This window comes from Hypanus sabinus, chromosome 9 (assembly GCF_030144855.1).
Source record: "Hypanus sabinus isolate sHypSab1 chromosome 9, sHypSab1.hap1, whole genome shotgun sequence".
In the NCBI taxonomy this organism is placed as follows: Eukaryota; Metazoa; Chordata; class Chondrichthyes; order Myliobatiformes; family Dasyatidae; genus Hypanus; species Hypanus sabinus.
In genome coordinates this window covers 108,411,337-108,428,598 of record NC_082714.1, presented here as the reverse complement: position 1 = coordinate 108,428,598, position 17,262 = coordinate 108,411,337, and the positions used below count along the sequence as shown (strand labels likewise).

Here is a 17,262-nt window from a genome sequence, read left to right as displayed (position 1 = left end):
TAACACTGACATACCCATGCGAATTTACCATTTGCTGGGAAGCAATAATTTAACTCACACCAGTATAAGATTAGATCAAAAATATATTGACAAAAATGTTAAACTATAACAAAAACAATAATATTATATAATATAAAATAAAGGCCCATTATGTATATAAATAATAGTCGATATCATGCACATAATCGTTGGAGATCATTGTTTAACTCAGTCGACTCAGTATTTTTTTCTTTTTTTAATCATGTATTTTATTGTACTGCTGCAGTAAAGTTAACAAATTTCATGACATATGCCAGTGATATTAAATCTGATTTTGATTTACTCAAAACATGAAACAGTTTTGCACTGAAGAGCCTGTCCCAGGAAACAAATATTCATGCAACATCCAAAGAAAAAACATCGAATTTTCTTCAATGTAGTGTGTGAACTAGCTAACTAAAAGTTATCTGTACATTCTCTGTGAGAGCATTGTCTGCATGGGGATTTCCCAACATCAGTATCTGTCCTTCCAAATAGGTTCTGTGCACGTTTCACCAGGTTCTTCTTTGATCTTTGTTGACCATTTCCATTCTTTTTGAAATCCAGAGCTGTCCCTTGTGGGATAAAAAAAATGCCCCCCCCCCCATTCTTTTCTCATGCTCTTTCTAGAATGTATCCAAGACAAATCCTATTAGCTAATTTAACAAAGCTAACTTATCAATCAACTGAATTTTTATTTTAAACAGCAGAAATGAAATACTCAATTATATAGCAAACAAGAGGAAATATGCAGATGCTGGAAATTCAAACAACACACACAAAATGCTGCTGGAACACAGCAGGCCAGGCAGCATCTGTAAGGAGAAGCACTGTCAACATCTCGGCCCAAAATGTCTTTTGTTACTGGATTATATAATGTGATTGAAGAAACACTTATTGTATTTTGAGAAAATCTGCAGAAAATAAAATACCCACAGCATGACTGTATTAATAAAATAAGGCTTGATCTTAAACCAGGATATTACATTTGTACTAAAGGACATTCAAAAAGGATATGCTTTGTGAACAAATTAATTTTCGTTAGAATTAGAATCAATTGCAAAATTCAATTTTTGTATTAACAAGGCAGTAGAAATATTGCTGTTAAAAAGGTGGAAAGTTGAAGATGTGCAGGGTAAGTATTTTTTTCCACCAAGGTGGTAGGTGCTTGGAGCATATTGCCAGGAGTGGTGATGGAAGCAGGTGGTGTTTAAGAGGCACTTAGGTTATGTCCACACTAGATCAGATAATTTTGAAAATGCCGATTTTGCATAAAAACGATAGGCGTCCACATCAAGCATTTTTGAAAATGCCTCCGTCCACATTAAAATGGGTATTTGGGTGAATCTCCTCCTACTGGGCATGCGCAGGACACATCTACAGAAACAAGCGACATGTTTGGTGTTGACTCTCGCTGTGAAAGTGCGCGTTTGTGCAGTTACAGACCAGAAAAACTTAAAAGGAAATTGCCAAACAACGGACAGCTTTTGGCTCTTATGCAGGAGGACTTAAAACAAAAAAACAAATAACTGGAGCATATGGAGGCAAGTGACAGGGCGTTTGCAGGCAGTATGCCCCAGCTGACAATGAACATTGAAAAATTGACTAACTCTGTTGCATTAATAAAGCTCCTTGTTAAATGTATAAAACATGTTTGCATCAGTGTTATCTTGTATTTCCATACAATGTCACATTAGGCTGTTACACATCTATTGTCAGAAAAGTACTTAAATAAATAGGTAAACCACCGTCATAGAAGCAAGGACAGAAACAGGGCAAAGTGAGTATACTTATTTATTCAGTAAGTTATGGGTCAAAGTATTTGGTAAGTACATTTCTAACCCTTTTGGCTTCAGTCTCATTGCCATCTGTTCTGAAATTGTTAGGTTGTGTGGGGGGTTGTGTTCAAGAAAACAATGAAATGCTTCACTGCTGCCACCATCTGTTCTGGCACGTCATAACAGCATTCTTAGAAGTCTCCGGTTACCCCGTCCACATTACTCTGCCTAATCGGCATTTTCAAATTTATACACTCTGGGGGGCGTTTTAGAAAAGCTCAGCTTTTAGGAGAGGAAAACGCTGTTTCAGTGTAGACGGAGGGTCAAAATGAAGAGAAAAAGCTTTGGTTATGGATTTATCCAGTCTAGTGCGGACGTAGACTTAGAAAGCCACACAAACATGCAGGGAACAAAGTGATATGGATCATGTACAGGCAGATTAGTTTAGTTTGGCATTGTGGCCCACACAGTTATCATGGGATGAATGGCCTGTTTCTGTGATGTACTACTAGTAATAGGAAGTAAAAGCTAACATTTTCTGTATTGACAGGTTTGATGGCAATGTTGGTTTACAGATGGTATCTGATTGCACTGTGAGCAAAGTGAGGTGTCAATGTTCCAAATCTGTCCGCAGGTTCGGTAAGGTATTATTTTAGTGATTGCTGCCAGACAAATGTATCACTTATTGTATACTTAATTGTATATTTGATATCTAAAAATGTCTACTGATTAAATGCAAAATTATTCAATGGGAAATATTGCTTAATAAATATATATAGTGGTGCAAGAAAGTTTGTGAACCCTGTGGAATCTTCTCTGTTTCTGCATAAATATGACCTAAAATGTGATAAGATCTTTATGCAAGGCCTAAAACTAAAGAGAACCCAATCAAGTAAATAACACAAAAACATTATACTTCTTCACTTATTTATTGAGAAAAATGATCCAATATTACATGTATTTGTTGGAAAAAGTATATGAACCTTTGCTTTCAGTTATTGATGTAAACCCCCCCCTCTCCCGTGCAGCAATAGCTTCAACCAAACATTTCCAGTAATTGTTGATCAGTTCTGCACATTGGTTTGGAGGAATTCTGGGCTATTTCTCCTTACAAAACAGCTTCAGCTCTGGGATGTTGGTGGGCTCCTTGCCTGAACTGCTTGCTTCAAGCCCTTCCGCAAGATTTCTATAGGATTAAGGTTGGGACTTTGACTTAGCCATTCCAAAAAATGAATTTTCTTCTTTTTAAATCATTCTGTTATTGATTTACTCTTGTTTTTTGGATCATTGTTGCATTATCTTAATTCTATTACGCTTCAGGTGATGGAATGCTATCCTGACATTCTCCTGTAAAATGTCTTGATGCGATTTTGAATTCATTGTTCCCTCAACGATGGAAAGCTGTCCAGGCCCTGGGGAGCATAGCAGCCCCAAACCAAGATGCTCCTTCCACCATGCTTCACGGTTGGGATGACTGTTTTAGTGTTGGTGTGCAGTGCCCTTTTTCCTCCAAGCATAGCATTGTGCATTTCTGCCAAAAAGTTCAACTTTAGTCTCACCTGTCCACAGAACATTCTCCCAAAAGCATTGTAGAACATCCAACACCCACAAAATGCTGGTGGAATACAGCAGGCCAGGCAGCATCTATAAGGAGAAGCACAGTCGACGAAGGGTCTCGGCCCGAAACGTTGACAGTGCTTCTTATATTTGCTGCCTGGCCTGCTGTGTTCCACCAGCATTTTGTGTGTGTTGCTTGCATTTCCAGCATCTGCAGATTTCCTTGTGTAGAACATCCAGCTGGTCTTTTGCAAACTTGAGACATGCAGCAATGTCTTTTTTTTGGAGAGCAGTGGTTTCCTCCATGGTGTCCTTTCACGAACACTAGTCTTGTTCAGTGATTTTCTTATAGTGGACACATAAACAGTTATTTTAGCAAGTTCTGGAAATTTCTGCAGGTCTTTTACTGTTACCCTTGAGGCCCTTTATACCTCTTTCAGCATTGCACGTTGTGCTCTTGTTTTGATCTTTGCAGGATCATCACTCCTAGGGAGAGTAGCAACAGTACTGAGTTTCTCCATTTGTAGACAATTTCTTTTACTGTAGGCTGATGAACACTCGGGTCTTTAGAAATGCTTTTGTAGCCTTTTTCAGTTTCCTGCATCTTTATAATTCTTCTAAGATCCCCTGAGAGTCGTTTCCATGAGGCATGGTGTACATAAACAGATCTTTCTTGAGAAGAGTAGGCTCTGTCAGTAACCTGTCTTTGTGTGCTTTTTTTTATAGAAGGCAGGGCAGCTCTACAACCTACACCTCTAATCGCATCTCATTGGTTGGAACACTTCACTTCAATAGCTTTTGTAGAAGGCATTACCCCAGAAGTTCACATACTTTTTCCAATAAATACATGTAAAATAGGATTACTTTTCTCAATAAATAAATGAACAAATATAATGTTTTGTGCTATTTATTTAATTGGGTTCTCTTTATTTGGTCTTAGGACACATTATTGCTCCATCTAGTCCTAGCCTTTACCTAAAAGCACAAATGAAACAATACTTCGAAGAATGTAGTCAATGAGATGGAGAAGGTGATAGAAATTTGTCTAATTTCTATAGGGTTTTTAATATTTGCACTGATTTTACTGCTGCTAGTGCAACACAGGTCCTTCCAAATGTATAGACCGATGACAGAAACTTACACTTGCAAAACATTTTTGACATGTAAACCAACTGGATTTATCAACAACTATCACCAGAAAACACAAAGTCAGTTTTTCAGTAGGATTGTGCAGTACACATAAATCATTATTAAAAATGAATTCTTTATTTCGTTTTCCAAATTCTCAATGGTAATTCAAACTCCTACATCAAACAGCTACAAAGGATCAATTAAGCTGTGGCAAACTTCTAGCAAACAGCATTATATAGAAAATGTGAAATTGTCCATTTTGTCAGTAAATTTTAAAAATATGAAGCATATCATCTAAATGACAAGAGATTAAAAACACTGACATGCAGAGGGTTTGCCCTAGTGCATGATTTACAAAAGGCTGGTATACAGGTACATCTAGTAATTAGAACAGTTAAAATAATTTTAAAATTTATTGATGTGGAATTGAATATAAGGGTATTGAAGAAGGCGTGAGGTGTCAAGTGGCCTACTCTTGTTAACTTATTTTATGTATACAGTAGAGTCCAGTTAATTAGGACACATCAGAACCAGTACATTTTGGTCCAATTAAGAGCTGCCCTAATTAGTCAAACTTTTAGGGAAATAGTTAAAAGGTATAAAAAAAAGACAAACTGTTGTTTAACTGAGTAACAATTTATGTATTTAAAAGAAATACAGAACAAGTGAGAACACTACTAATACCTCAGTGATACAATAAAACTATATTAGTTCTTAATCAAGAGAAAATCTGAAGTTGCTGGAAATCAAAGTAATACACACAAAATGTCGGAGGAACTCAGCAGGCCAGGCAGCATCTGTGGAAAAGAGTAAGCAGCTGATGTTTTGGGCCGAGACCCTTCATCAGGACTCAAAGTCCTTCAGTCTTAATAGTTACCAATGGAGGAATTCATCTGCTGTGTTCTCGTGGTTGACTATAAATGAACAGAATGAGTGAAAATACCTAGTGCAGGTAATGGACTGCATTCATACAATGCTTTAGATGATTGCATCCTCAGAATCTTAATTTTCATCATAACATTAAAGATACCTTCAGATTCTTCATAATTTCTGACCTGTTGAAGTAGTGAAATTGTTTTATTTTTACTCCTGGCTGTTTCTGGCATCTCCAAGCCTGAATGCTTGAAACTGCAGTGAGCAAAATAGTTCTGAATTGTCTTATTGCTTATTTCTTGCTAAATAACAGTGACAAAAATCACTGTCTTTTGAACACACAACTGATGCTATTTAAAAGCTGGTTATTCTTAACAGCCACGCAAGTGCACACAACTGACGCTAGTTAGAAACTGTTTGGCAACAGTCTCCTGCCCCATTTAAGTGGTATAGTGTTCAGAATATCAATAGGAATCCTGGCCATTTTCTAGATATAGTTTTTGTTCTTTTAGAGTTGTCCCAAATATACAACTGCTCTGATTAACCAATGACCTAATTAATCATAATCCATTGTATTTCCTAGCTTTGCCTCTCCACCCATTTTTACTTGATTGATAACCAGTTCAGAATTAGTCACATCTTTTTTCCAGCTGAATTGAGAAAAATGCAGATGTCTTGCAATGATCTTATCACCAATTCAGTTTGCCACCCTGATTAATCTCTGAGGCTGAATGTAACCATTTACGAATTCAGCTTCTTTACTCAATTCAATAAAGAGAATTTGAAATCATCTTGTCCATCATAAGAACTACATGCCTCCACACTGCAGCATCATCTATCTATCCCATTTACTGCCAAATCCTTCATTGTGCCCTTATAACCTCCAGACAATTATTCCATTTCAATGTTCTACTATCCAACATACCTTACTGCAGTAATTTAAACTCATCCAAAATTCTGCTACTACAAGTCCATCTCTCTCACCTCTAGAGACTTTCTGCTCACCCCTTCAAATTTAGTATTGTGGTGAACTATGTGCCTGTCTGGACACGCCCCCTTCTGACTGCTCCTGTGGCTCCTCCCACAGGCCCCTGTATAAAGGCGATCGAGGTCTGATCCTCTGCCTCATTCTCCAGGATGTAATATGATGGTCACTCACTGCTGGTTCCTTCTTCAGTCAATAAAAGCCGATATCTCGCCTTACGTCTGTGTGAGTTATTGATGGTGCATCAAGTATTTTAATTTCTGAGTTCATCTTACTTTGACCTTCTCTCATTCTGTTGTTAATGTCAAGGTGAACAGGTTTGTCCCACTCTAACTTTATCAGTTTTTTTGATTCTGACCACGAGACTATAATGTCTCTCTTCCTCAACAGTGGAAGCTCAGCTTTCAGCGATCTTCATTTGTCTTTGATTACTTGAATATCAGCCTTTAAAGCTATCTCGTTTACCATGCTTTGATCACTTCTCCTAATCTGTGCTTCTTTGTTTCATATACAGTACATTCAATCAGGGCATCTGTGCAAGCTGCTTAGGAATATTTTGCTATATGTGCATTATTATTTATATTTGATTTCATAAGCCATCAAACATGCACAATTCAAACATTCCAGATATTCTGTTGCCAGGTCAAGCTACTCAGAAGCGTAGTCAAAATGGTCTTCATTTAAAGACGGTTGAGGTTGAACAGTATTTATGTATTGTGTGCTGGATATGGAACTTTTTATGTTACTGCATAACAGAGGATGAAATGAAAGAGTTATGAAAGCAAAAGTCACTTCTAGTAACAACAATTTTCCTTGCAGCTCTGATACTGAGGACCTTGTCGATGATTTACAAGTTGGTGCAGAGCAATACTTATGCAACTAAAAGGTAAATGAATATTAAGATAATATGATAATGTACTGTAGATCTGATGGAGGAGACAGCAAATATCTGTACTGCCTGTTATTTTTATTAAGAACTTACTTGTCATACTTTGCTGTAAAAAAAGCAATGAGGGAAAAACAGAAATTGGGCACCTGTATCACCATCACTTGGTAAGCCACACCTATGAAACCAAAATCCTGCTGTGTAAGTGGATTCAATGTTGTCATCCAGGAATTTGATCATGTCTTCATTTACTTTGATTTTGTATTATTTTTGAGTGATATAATCAAGGATAGAGCTTAGAGTTACATTGAGAAGATTGTGTTAAACTACTTTATTAATCTAGAACAATTCACTTAGTGAACATGTTTCACAATGCTGTTAGGTAGAAAATTACAGGATTTTAACTTAATAACAATGAATAAATGATGATGGTCATTTTTGTTTCAGGGATCTATACTATAATGATACACAGTTGTTTGGCTCACAAGTTATTCTTGATGGTATTATCAATGATGTATGCTGCATGCTGAAAGTCCCACGCAGAAGCCTTCATGTTGTAAGTGCTTAGTACATACAATCTAAATGATAATTTGTACTTAAAAATAAAGAAATGGTGAAAGTATTTTTTAACAAAGACATGTTCATAATAATGCAACTTCCCCAAGGAATGGCCAGCATTGTATCATACAGGTGGAAATCTGAATGACTCTAATGCAAACTGCAGAGGAAATACGTAAGACAGCTATTAAGAGCTGTAATGGAGTTATTGAATTTTATTTAAGCAGCCTTTTTAATTGTCAGTATTGTTTTCCAGAAAATGGAATGATAGATAAATGTTATAAAGTAATTTTTAGTAATTTTCACTCAGCTAATTAAATCACAGTTTTAGCAAGAAGAAGAAAGTTTTGAATATATCGGGGATTTTTCATGTGAATATTTTATGCTATAATTATTATCAATGCATAATGTTCATTAAGTATTGAAGTGCAAAATGTGTGCAATTATTTATTTTATAAAACACTTGATTTCTCTCTTTGAGCTCTCCACCTCAAAAGGCTGCATTGCAGGTGATCTATGCTACACTGAGGAAGATGGCAGCAGAGTCAATTGTGCTTGCAGTTCTAAGGTATGTACCAGGTTTACTGTAGAGATTCTCAAATTAGTCTTTAAGCTTCTATTAGGAAAGATTTGTATTGGAGAAGAATAAATTTGTGGACCAATATTGAAAAATGATGATCAGGAAGCAATCCATTACTTTTTATTCATGTAATTCCATGTAGTTGTGTTTTCTGTTTACAGATACTTTCCATAAAAGTTTGAGATTATTGTACATCAATTAAACAATAACTAATTAAGCAGCTTTTTTTTTACTGTAGTAAGTGTTCTCTTACACAGGAACATGTGATGGATATGGAAATCAGCTCAGTGATTTTAAGACTGCATAGCTCCAGGAACTTGGGTTTCATCGTGTTCTCTGTACAGGTAGTCCCCGAGTTATGAACGATCGACTTATGGACAACTCATTCTTACGAACCAAGGAAGGAGAACGCCGTCCACCATTTTAAGTCAGATCGCGACGCTGTCTGCCATTTTAAGTTGGATCGTGACGCCGTCCACCATTTTAAGTCATTGCAGTTGACACTGTGTTGAGTGTTTAACTTTGTATTTGGCTTAAATTTTTCTTAGTAAGCTTCACCCTGACCCCCGCCCACCCCCGTTCCGGTCGCCTGGTGGCACAGTGAGATCAGTGCCGGGCTGGAGAACGGAGGTTCTCAAGTTCAATCAGTGACAGACCACTCCCGTGCCAGCTTGATGTTGATCCAGTGACTCCCATACCATCCGTGCAACCTCACAAAAAAACCTCACAAAAAAAAACCACTGCCACCTCCAGTTTAAATTCTCACACAGTATATTGTGGAGGATCAAATATCCAAACCCAGCACAGCCCCCACTTGTCCCATTTAACCTGTCTCAGTGCGATGGACTTTTGGACCTGGGGAATTCAGTGCAGTGGTCCTTTGGACCCAGTGGACCTCGTGAGCCAGCGGAGCTCAGGACCCGCCGCCCACGGTGTTTCTGTTCCATTGATGGGAAGCGATCACAATTGAAAATAAAGTGGAAATAATAAAGCGTTTGGAAAGAGGTGAAACACCTTCGGTCATTGGAAAATCGTTAGGCTACAGTTGGTCAACGATTGGAACAATTTTAAAGGATGAAGGATAAAGTGAGAATAATGGAACATGTGAGAGGTCCTGCCCCGATGAAAGCTATAATTATTACTAAGCAACATGGTGGTTTAATTATTGGAATACATACGTTTCTTAAGTGTTTTATAAGCATAGAAAGGTAAAATATATGCTACATACTAAGACAAACGTTTGACTTACTGACGCTAAATAATAACGAATGTACTTGTTCCAACAAATGTACTAATCAGACTTAAAGACGGACTCAGGAACAGAACTCGTATGTAACCCGGGGACTGCCTATATAGCATATTCTCCCCGTGACCACACAGATTTTCCCCACATCCCACTAATACCTAATAGTTAATTGGCTATTGTAAAATTGCCTCAGGTGCAGGTACGCAACAGGAGATCTGTAGGGGTAGGAGTTGATGCACATGGGATGTTTTACAGCGAAGTAACTGGACGAATCAGACCAATGGCAATATCCTGAGAATAGGATTGAACTCAATGAACCAAATGGCCTTATCAACATTGGGGTTCTAATATGAGTTACGAGATGTGAAGCCAAAGAAAGGAATAGAGTTTTCCAAGCTTGTATTTTGCTATACCCTACTGAAGAGAGATTTTGTCCTGTCAAAGGGTCTCAGCCCAAAACATTGACTGCTCATTTCCACAGATACTGCCTGACCTGCTGAGTTCCTCCAGCTTGTTTGTACATGTTGATTTGACCACAGCATCTGCAGTGTACTTTGTGCTTTGAGATTTTGTATTTCTTCTCCAGCCTTCTCCAAGATAATCCTAAATATTAGGTTTTTATTAACTTTACCATACACCTCTTGCAAGTGTCCTCTCCCCAATACAATTCTGGTGCTGAATCCATATTAAAATGAAAAAGAATAAAGGATCATTGATTTCTTCTAGTGAAATTAATTCAAATGCCTTATGGATTTATAGTAAATACCCTTGCAAAAGTACTTATAAATCTAACAACTGTAAATCTAGCCACAGGTATCACACTGATTTAAGATTTATTCTATGCGGGTTTGTTTTTATAACTTAAAATATTTGCAATATTGGTTCTTCAAGCTTATTGGTATGCCAGCCTTTGGATTAGAATTTGTGGCCATTATTATAGTGAATGATGAAAGGGCATTCTTGCAACTGGTCAAAAACATTCACCAGGCAGTGTGGTATAGATGGTCTTTGTTCCTACTCAACTGTTGTCCGGTCCCTTCTGCGTTCATGAATAGCAATGTCATTCAGCTGACTGAGCAGTAAATCAGATTGAAAAGTTCTAACAGGTTACGAACTGGACATAAAATTATTTTACAAATATTGAATTAAAGATTGATTCATACAAGAAGGTTAAAGCAGAAGCTGAAATAACAAACAATAATAGAATAAAATTATAATATCACTTAAATTTTGTAGTGGCAAATGTTATTGTTTCACTGGAGTTAAAATATCGAGTGCAAAAATCAGGAATTAGGTCAGCAGCAGAAGGAAATTTTTATAAAAAGGCCACAAGTAAACATTAAACATGATAAAATGCTAAAAACTTGACTTTTGGCCAGAGAAGTTATAAAAAAAAGGGACGAAAGGCTAATACATTTTACTTTGTCTATCATCTTCCTCTCTAATTACCATCTTTAATGCATTAACAAGATGACACCGTTTACATCTTATCCCTATGACAACCCCGGTTTACTTTATCAGAAATACTGCCTTGGTCCTATCCGTCTCTATACTAATCGCCCTTCAATTGAGCCCCAGCTTGTTTACTTTCTCTCCCAGTTTTCCTGAAATATTACCTCTGTTTTCCTTTCTACAGATATTGGCCGACCCCTTCTGAATGTTTACAGCATTTTCTGTTTTTATTTCAAATGTCCAGCATCTGCAGTTTTTTGATTTTCAGGAAACATTCTGTATTTTACACAGGAGTAGTATGGCAGTGTAGGAAACATTCAAAAACATACCAAAGTGGTGCAATAGCATAGAGAATGACAGATTCAGGAACATTGAATACATTGTGATTATGTTTTAGTTATGTGTATCTGATTTTCTCTTCCATCCTCTAGGCTGTGCTTGTGCCATCCAATGTCGATGGGATAAGAAGTATCCTTTTACATGATATGAACAGTTAATTTTTTTGGTTTTGTATTCTAGCATTGTAGGATAACATCATTTCTTCAGTGCCAATGAAGGATTTTTGATGCAAAGACAGGAATATTTAGATATGTGGGCTATTGATGCCATGCTTTTCAATTTTTTTACCAGCATTTCTAGAACACAGGAACAAGATTGGTGGTCCCTTTTGTCTTATTGATCATTTAAAGGACAAAGGAGGAGATATGAAACTTGTCTCATAATTACCGGGAATGGTGATGTTGCTGCCTGGAATAAATAATCACATCAGCTTTCTAATAGTCATTTTTATGTGAACATCAGTATATATTTAAACTTCACAGCAGATATTACAGAATTGTGTGAACTAAGTTGAAGCTTGCCATAATTTGCTTAATTTTTAAGAGTTTAGATATGAAAAATTTGGCAACTAAAGAAAATTAAAGCAGTAACAGATCACTTGGCTCCATAGGTCATCACTGATTTATTCCCTTCTTCTTTTTACTTTTGACTGTGTACAAGCAATTCACATCAAATTCTTTTGTTCGTTGTCTTAATGGATCTTAATCATCTTTTGAAGAAGGCAAAAAGCAAGGAAAAGAAAGGAAATAAAAAGGCAGGAATGAAAACATGGACAAAAGCCAAGAAAGATTGACTAAAATTAAGAGGTGATGAGAATAAGAAAACAATGAGCAAACTGACAGCTATCAGTATCGTAGAACTAAGTTCTATGACTTAAGAAAATGTAAAGGAAAGTTCTTGCTTAAAATAGCTCATCCCCTTAACTTTGGGTAAAAGTTTCACACGTTTATACCTCTTGCTCTGTTTGCTATAAGAATCCAGATGTTTTTATTTTAATTACGCTAGTGCTGTACTAGAATACAGGAATGGTAATTATTTTAATATCATCAGAAGTATTTCCTAAGCTTGGCTGTAATTTGCCTTAACTTCTAAGATTTGAATTCTCCTGCTCAATTTGTGCTCATAGTGGAAAAAGATGCCACCTTTCAGAGATTATTGGATGATGACTTTTGTACCAAATCATTCTCCTGTATTATTATAACGGTAAGGCATTTCTGTTATTTTATTTCTAAGGAATCCAATTTTGGCAGAATTAGGTTAGTGTTTACACACACTTTAAATCTCTAGCTGTCAACTTATAAGTAAAATCTCTCGGTTCTTCCATATTTTGTATTCTGTTGTTTCATATAAAGCCCCTTTCTATCGTCTTCAAAAAGCAATTTCCTTTTGAATCTCAGCAGTTATGTTCCCAATGCTTTCCTTTATGATAATCAAGAAAAGGCCTCCTCTGTGACTTTTTTCCTTGACTTCTGTCTTTAGCCTTCTGGACAGTGAGAATCTCATTGTACCCTCAAGCTCTGCAACGTGCAGCTCAATGGAACTGCCTTTGCATTTCAGAATACCACTTGCAATGGTTTCTCTTCCTGGTTCTGTATAGTTTGTTCTAGAATCCCAGGAACCTGTGCTTGTCCAACCTCAGCCTTTTAATCTATATGTTGGCCTTTGACATCAACATCTGAAAATATAAAATCCTGAAACTCATCTCAGTCTTATTACCCCCTCTTTTGACCCCTCTGTTGCCTTTAATTTGTTCACTATCATACAAAGGTGTCTTACATCTTCTAAATACTGGTGATCTGAAGCCATTGTCTTTGGCTGCGACTGAGCAAAGTTTATATTCAAATTTTTGCATCCAACGGTATATACAGTTAAGTTTTAGAAATATTTTCTGAAACAAAGATGAACATGTGGAGGAAGTTTAGGGACCACGTGCTGGGTTCAGGATAGGTTTGTCCCACTGAGACAAGGAAAAAATGGTAGGAAATGGGAACCATGGCTGACGAAACACGTGAGGAAACTCATCAAGAGGAAGAAGGAAGCATATATTAGATATAAGAAGCAGGAAACAGGTGGGGCTCATGAGAAATATAGGGTAGCCAGGAAGGAATTTAAGAAAGGACTTAGGAGAGCTTGAAGGGGGCATGAGAAGGCCTTAGCATGAAGAACCCCAAAGGCGTTCTGTGCATATGTGAAGGACAGAAGGATGACAAGAATGAAGGTGGGATCGCTAAAGGATAAAGAGGGCAACATGTGCCTAGAGGTGGAGAAGGTTGGGGAGGTCCTAAATGAATACCTTGCTTCAGTATTCACAATTGAAAAGGACCTTGATCAGGGTGAGGTCGAAATAGAACAGGCCTGTGTGCTGAACAATGTGGAGATTAAGGAAGAAGTAGTGTTGGATCTTCTTAAAAACATCAAAATTGATAAGTCCCCAGGGCCAGACGTATATACCCCAGGTTGCTGTGGGAAGTGGGGGAAGAGATTGCTGGAGCAGTAGCTATGTTCTTTGAATCCTTTTTGGCTGCAGGGGAGGTGCCAGAGGATTGGAGAATGGCAAATGTAGTTCCCTTGTTTAAAAAAGGTAATAGGGAGAATCCTGGGAGCTATAGACCGATGAGTCTTACGTCGGTGATCTGCAAACTACTGGAAAGGATTCTTAAGAATAGGATCTATGAGCATTTGGAGAAGTGCAGTCTACTCAAGGATAATCAACATGGCTTTGTGAAGGGAAGGTCGTGCCTCGTGAGCCTAATAGAGTTTTTGAAGAAGTAACAAAATAAATTGATGAGGGTAGGGTGGTGGGATGTGGTCAACATGGATTTGAGCAAGGCATTTGACAAGGTCCCCCACGAGAGACTCATCTAGAAAGTCATGAGGCATAGGATCAGTGGAACCTTGGCTGTTTGAATAAAAATTGGCTTACAGGAAGAAAGGTACAGGTAATAGTGGAAGGAAAGTATTCTGCCTGGAGGTCGGTAACTAGTGGAGTGCCACAAGGATTTGTCCTGGGACCCGTGCTCTTTGTGATTTTTATAAATGACCTGGATGAAGAGGCGGAAGGATGGGTGAGTAAGTTTGCAGATGACACGAAGATTGGAGGAGTTGTGGATGGAGCTGTAGGTTGTCAAAGGTTACAAGAGGATATAGACAGGCTGCAGAGTTGGGCAGAAAAGTGGCAGATGGAGTTCAATGCAGATCAGTGTGAGGTGATGCATTTTGGAAGGACAAACCAGAAGGCTGAGTACAGGGTTAATGGTCAGTTACTTAAGAGTGTGGATGAACAGAGGAACCTTGGGGTTTAAATCCATACATCCCTCAAGGTTGCTGCACAGGTTGATAGGATAGTTAAGAAGGCCTATGGGATGCTAGGCTTCATTAATAGGGGGATTGAGTTCAAGAGTAGAGAGGTCATGTTGCAACTCTACAAATCTCTGGTGAGACCACACTTAAGAGTATTGTGTTCAGTTCTGGTCACCTCATTATAGGAAGGATGTGGAAGCTATGGAGAGGGTGCAGAGGAGATTTACCAGAATATTGCCTGGATTGGAGGCAAGGTTAGATTAACCTTATGAGGCAAGGTTAGCAGAGCTGGGACTTTTCTCTTTGGAGCATAGAAGGATGAGAGGGGACTTGATAGAGGTCTACAAGATTATGAGAAGCATAGATAGGGTGGATAGCCAGTATCTGTTTCCCAGGGCACGAATAGCAAACACCAGAGGGCATATGTACAAAGTTAAGGGAGGGAAGTTTAGGGGAGACATAAAGTGTAAGTTTTTTACACAGAGGGTTGTGGGTGTCTGGATGTGACTTGCCAGGGATGGTGGCGGAGGCTAAAACATTAGGGGTATTTAAGAGCCTCTTGGACAGGTACATGGTTGAAAGAAAAAGAGGAATACGGGGTAGTGTGGGTTTGGTACTTTTTTAAAGGAATATATGGGTTGGCACAACATTGTGGGCCGAAGGGCCTGTACTGTGCTGAGTAGTGTCTAATAATTTTTCTACCTCTCCTTGGAAATGATGTGAAATTGAACCAGATGTTCTATGAGATTAGTATGAAACTGACTTTGAGATTAGTTTCTGACCAAATGTCTCTTCTTTTTTTAAGACTGACTGCATCTATCTCTGGAATAGACCCAAATTCTAACATTACCTCTCTGTCTTCTGAAATCTTTATTCTTTCTTCCTTTCATATAAGTCAACTGCAGCCCACTCATAGCCAGTCTCCCAATTCCTCCAAGCATAACCTACTTTTCTAATGCTCTGCTACAAATATATTAACTTGCAACAACTTATGTTCACCTTTTATCCCATGCTTCTGGCCTCTACTCTGACACACTTCAATTTCAAATCCCTAACTTTCTTTCTTTCTTGCAGATTCTTACAGGTTAAGGCAAACTATAGACCTGTTAGCCTGACATCAGTGGTTGGGAAGTTGTTGGAATCGATTGTTAGGAATGAGATTACAGAGTACCTGGAGGCACGTGACAAGATAGGCCAAAGTCAGCATGGTTTCTGAAAGGAAAATCCTGCCTGACAAACCTACTGCAATTCATTGAGGAAATTACAAGCAGGGTAGACAAAGGAGATGTAGTAGATGTAGTGTACTTGGATTTTCAGAAGGCCTTTGACAAGGTGCCACACATGAGGCTGCTTAGCAAGCCAAGAGCCTATGGAGTTACAGGGAAGTTACTAACATGAGTGGAGTATTGGCTGGTTGGTAGAAAACAGAGTGGGAATAAAGGGATCCTATTCTGGCTGGCTGCCAGTTGCCACAGGGGTCAGTGTTGGGACTGCTGCTTCTTACGATGTACGTCAATGATTTGGACTACGGTATTAATAGATTTGTGTCTAAATTTGCTGATGATACAAAGATAGGTGGAGGAGTGGTTAGTGTTGAGGAAACCGAGAGCCCGCAGAGACTTAGGTAGTTTAGGGTAATGGGCAAAGAAGTGGCAAATGAAATATAATGTTGGAAAGTATATGGTCATGTACTTTGGTGGAAGAAATAAATGGGCAGTCTGTAGCGGTGTGCTACACGCAGCGCTGAAATAACGACACGGAGTCGGTAAACGGCAGTTAAAAAAGATTTTATTCGAACTTCGCGGCCTCGCTTTAAAGCCTCCCTGATCCCGCCCTCCCCGGGTGTGGCTGCTGTAAGGGGCACGTATTCACAGTCCCGCGCGGGCTTTTCCCTTTGTTGGTGAAGCAGACTTGGCGCCTTTTTGGGACTGGCCTTTATGCCGGTACGCTGGCTATTTGTGAGCCGGTTCAAGTGCGCTAGGAAGTGGGTCACCACATAACCCCCCCCCCTCCCCCAGAACTGACGATACACCCCCCGATGTCCACAGTCTGGGCCGGACCCTGTTTGGGAGGTCGGCCTCTGCACCGTGGTGCCAGAAATTCGACCGGGTGCGCCACGTCCACATGGGCCGGTTTGAGTCGGTCCACCGTGAAAACCTCCTCTCTCCCCCCAACGTCCAGCACGAACGTGGACCCGTTGTTCCTGATCACCGTAAACGGCCCCTCGTAGGGCCGCTGTAGCGGTGGCCGATGCCCGCCCCTTCGTACAAACACAAACTGTTCTGCAGGTCCTTGGGGTGCCGCCCTTGCTGCAAAGTGGGTAAGGGGGCCAGGTTGCCGAGCCTCTCGCGTAGTCTGCTCAGGACTGCTGCGGGTTCTTCCTCGTGCCCCCTTGGGGCTGGTATGAACTCCCTGGAGATGACCAGGGGTGCACCGTACACCAACTCGGCCGACGAGGTGTGCAGATTGTCTTTGGGCGCCGTGCAGATGTCGAGTAGGACCCAGGGAAGCTCGTCCACTCAGTTAGCTCCTCTCAGGCGGGCCATGAGAGCCGACTTT

General features: G+C 39.1%; 1 protein-coding gene across 3 annotated transcripts in view; it reads left to right on the top strand.

Moving 5' to 3' along the window:
- The window catches only part of spo11 (SPO11 initiator of meiotic double stranded breaks), a 45,416-nt gene that overhangs the window by 7,211 nt on the left and 20,943 nt on the right, over positions 1–17,262 (top strand). For 2 of the 3 annotated variants that reach the window (XM_059978724.1, XM_059978726.1), the window contains exons 3-8: positions 2,347–2,435; positions 7,162–7,228; positions 7,676–7,784; positions 8,268–8,354; positions 11,496–11,532; positions 12,497–12,606. In XM_059978724.1, coding sequence (XP_059834707.1) covers positions 2,347–2,435; positions 7,162–7,228; positions 7,676–7,784; positions 8,268–8,354; positions 11,496–11,532; positions 12,497–12,606 — 499 coding nt within the window. The remainder of the gene's footprint in view (positions 1–2,346; positions 2,436–7,161; positions 7,229–7,675; positions 7,785–8,267; positions 8,355–11,495; positions 11,533–12,496; positions 12,607–17,262) is intronic. The other variant, XM_059978725.1, reaches the window with a different exon arrangement.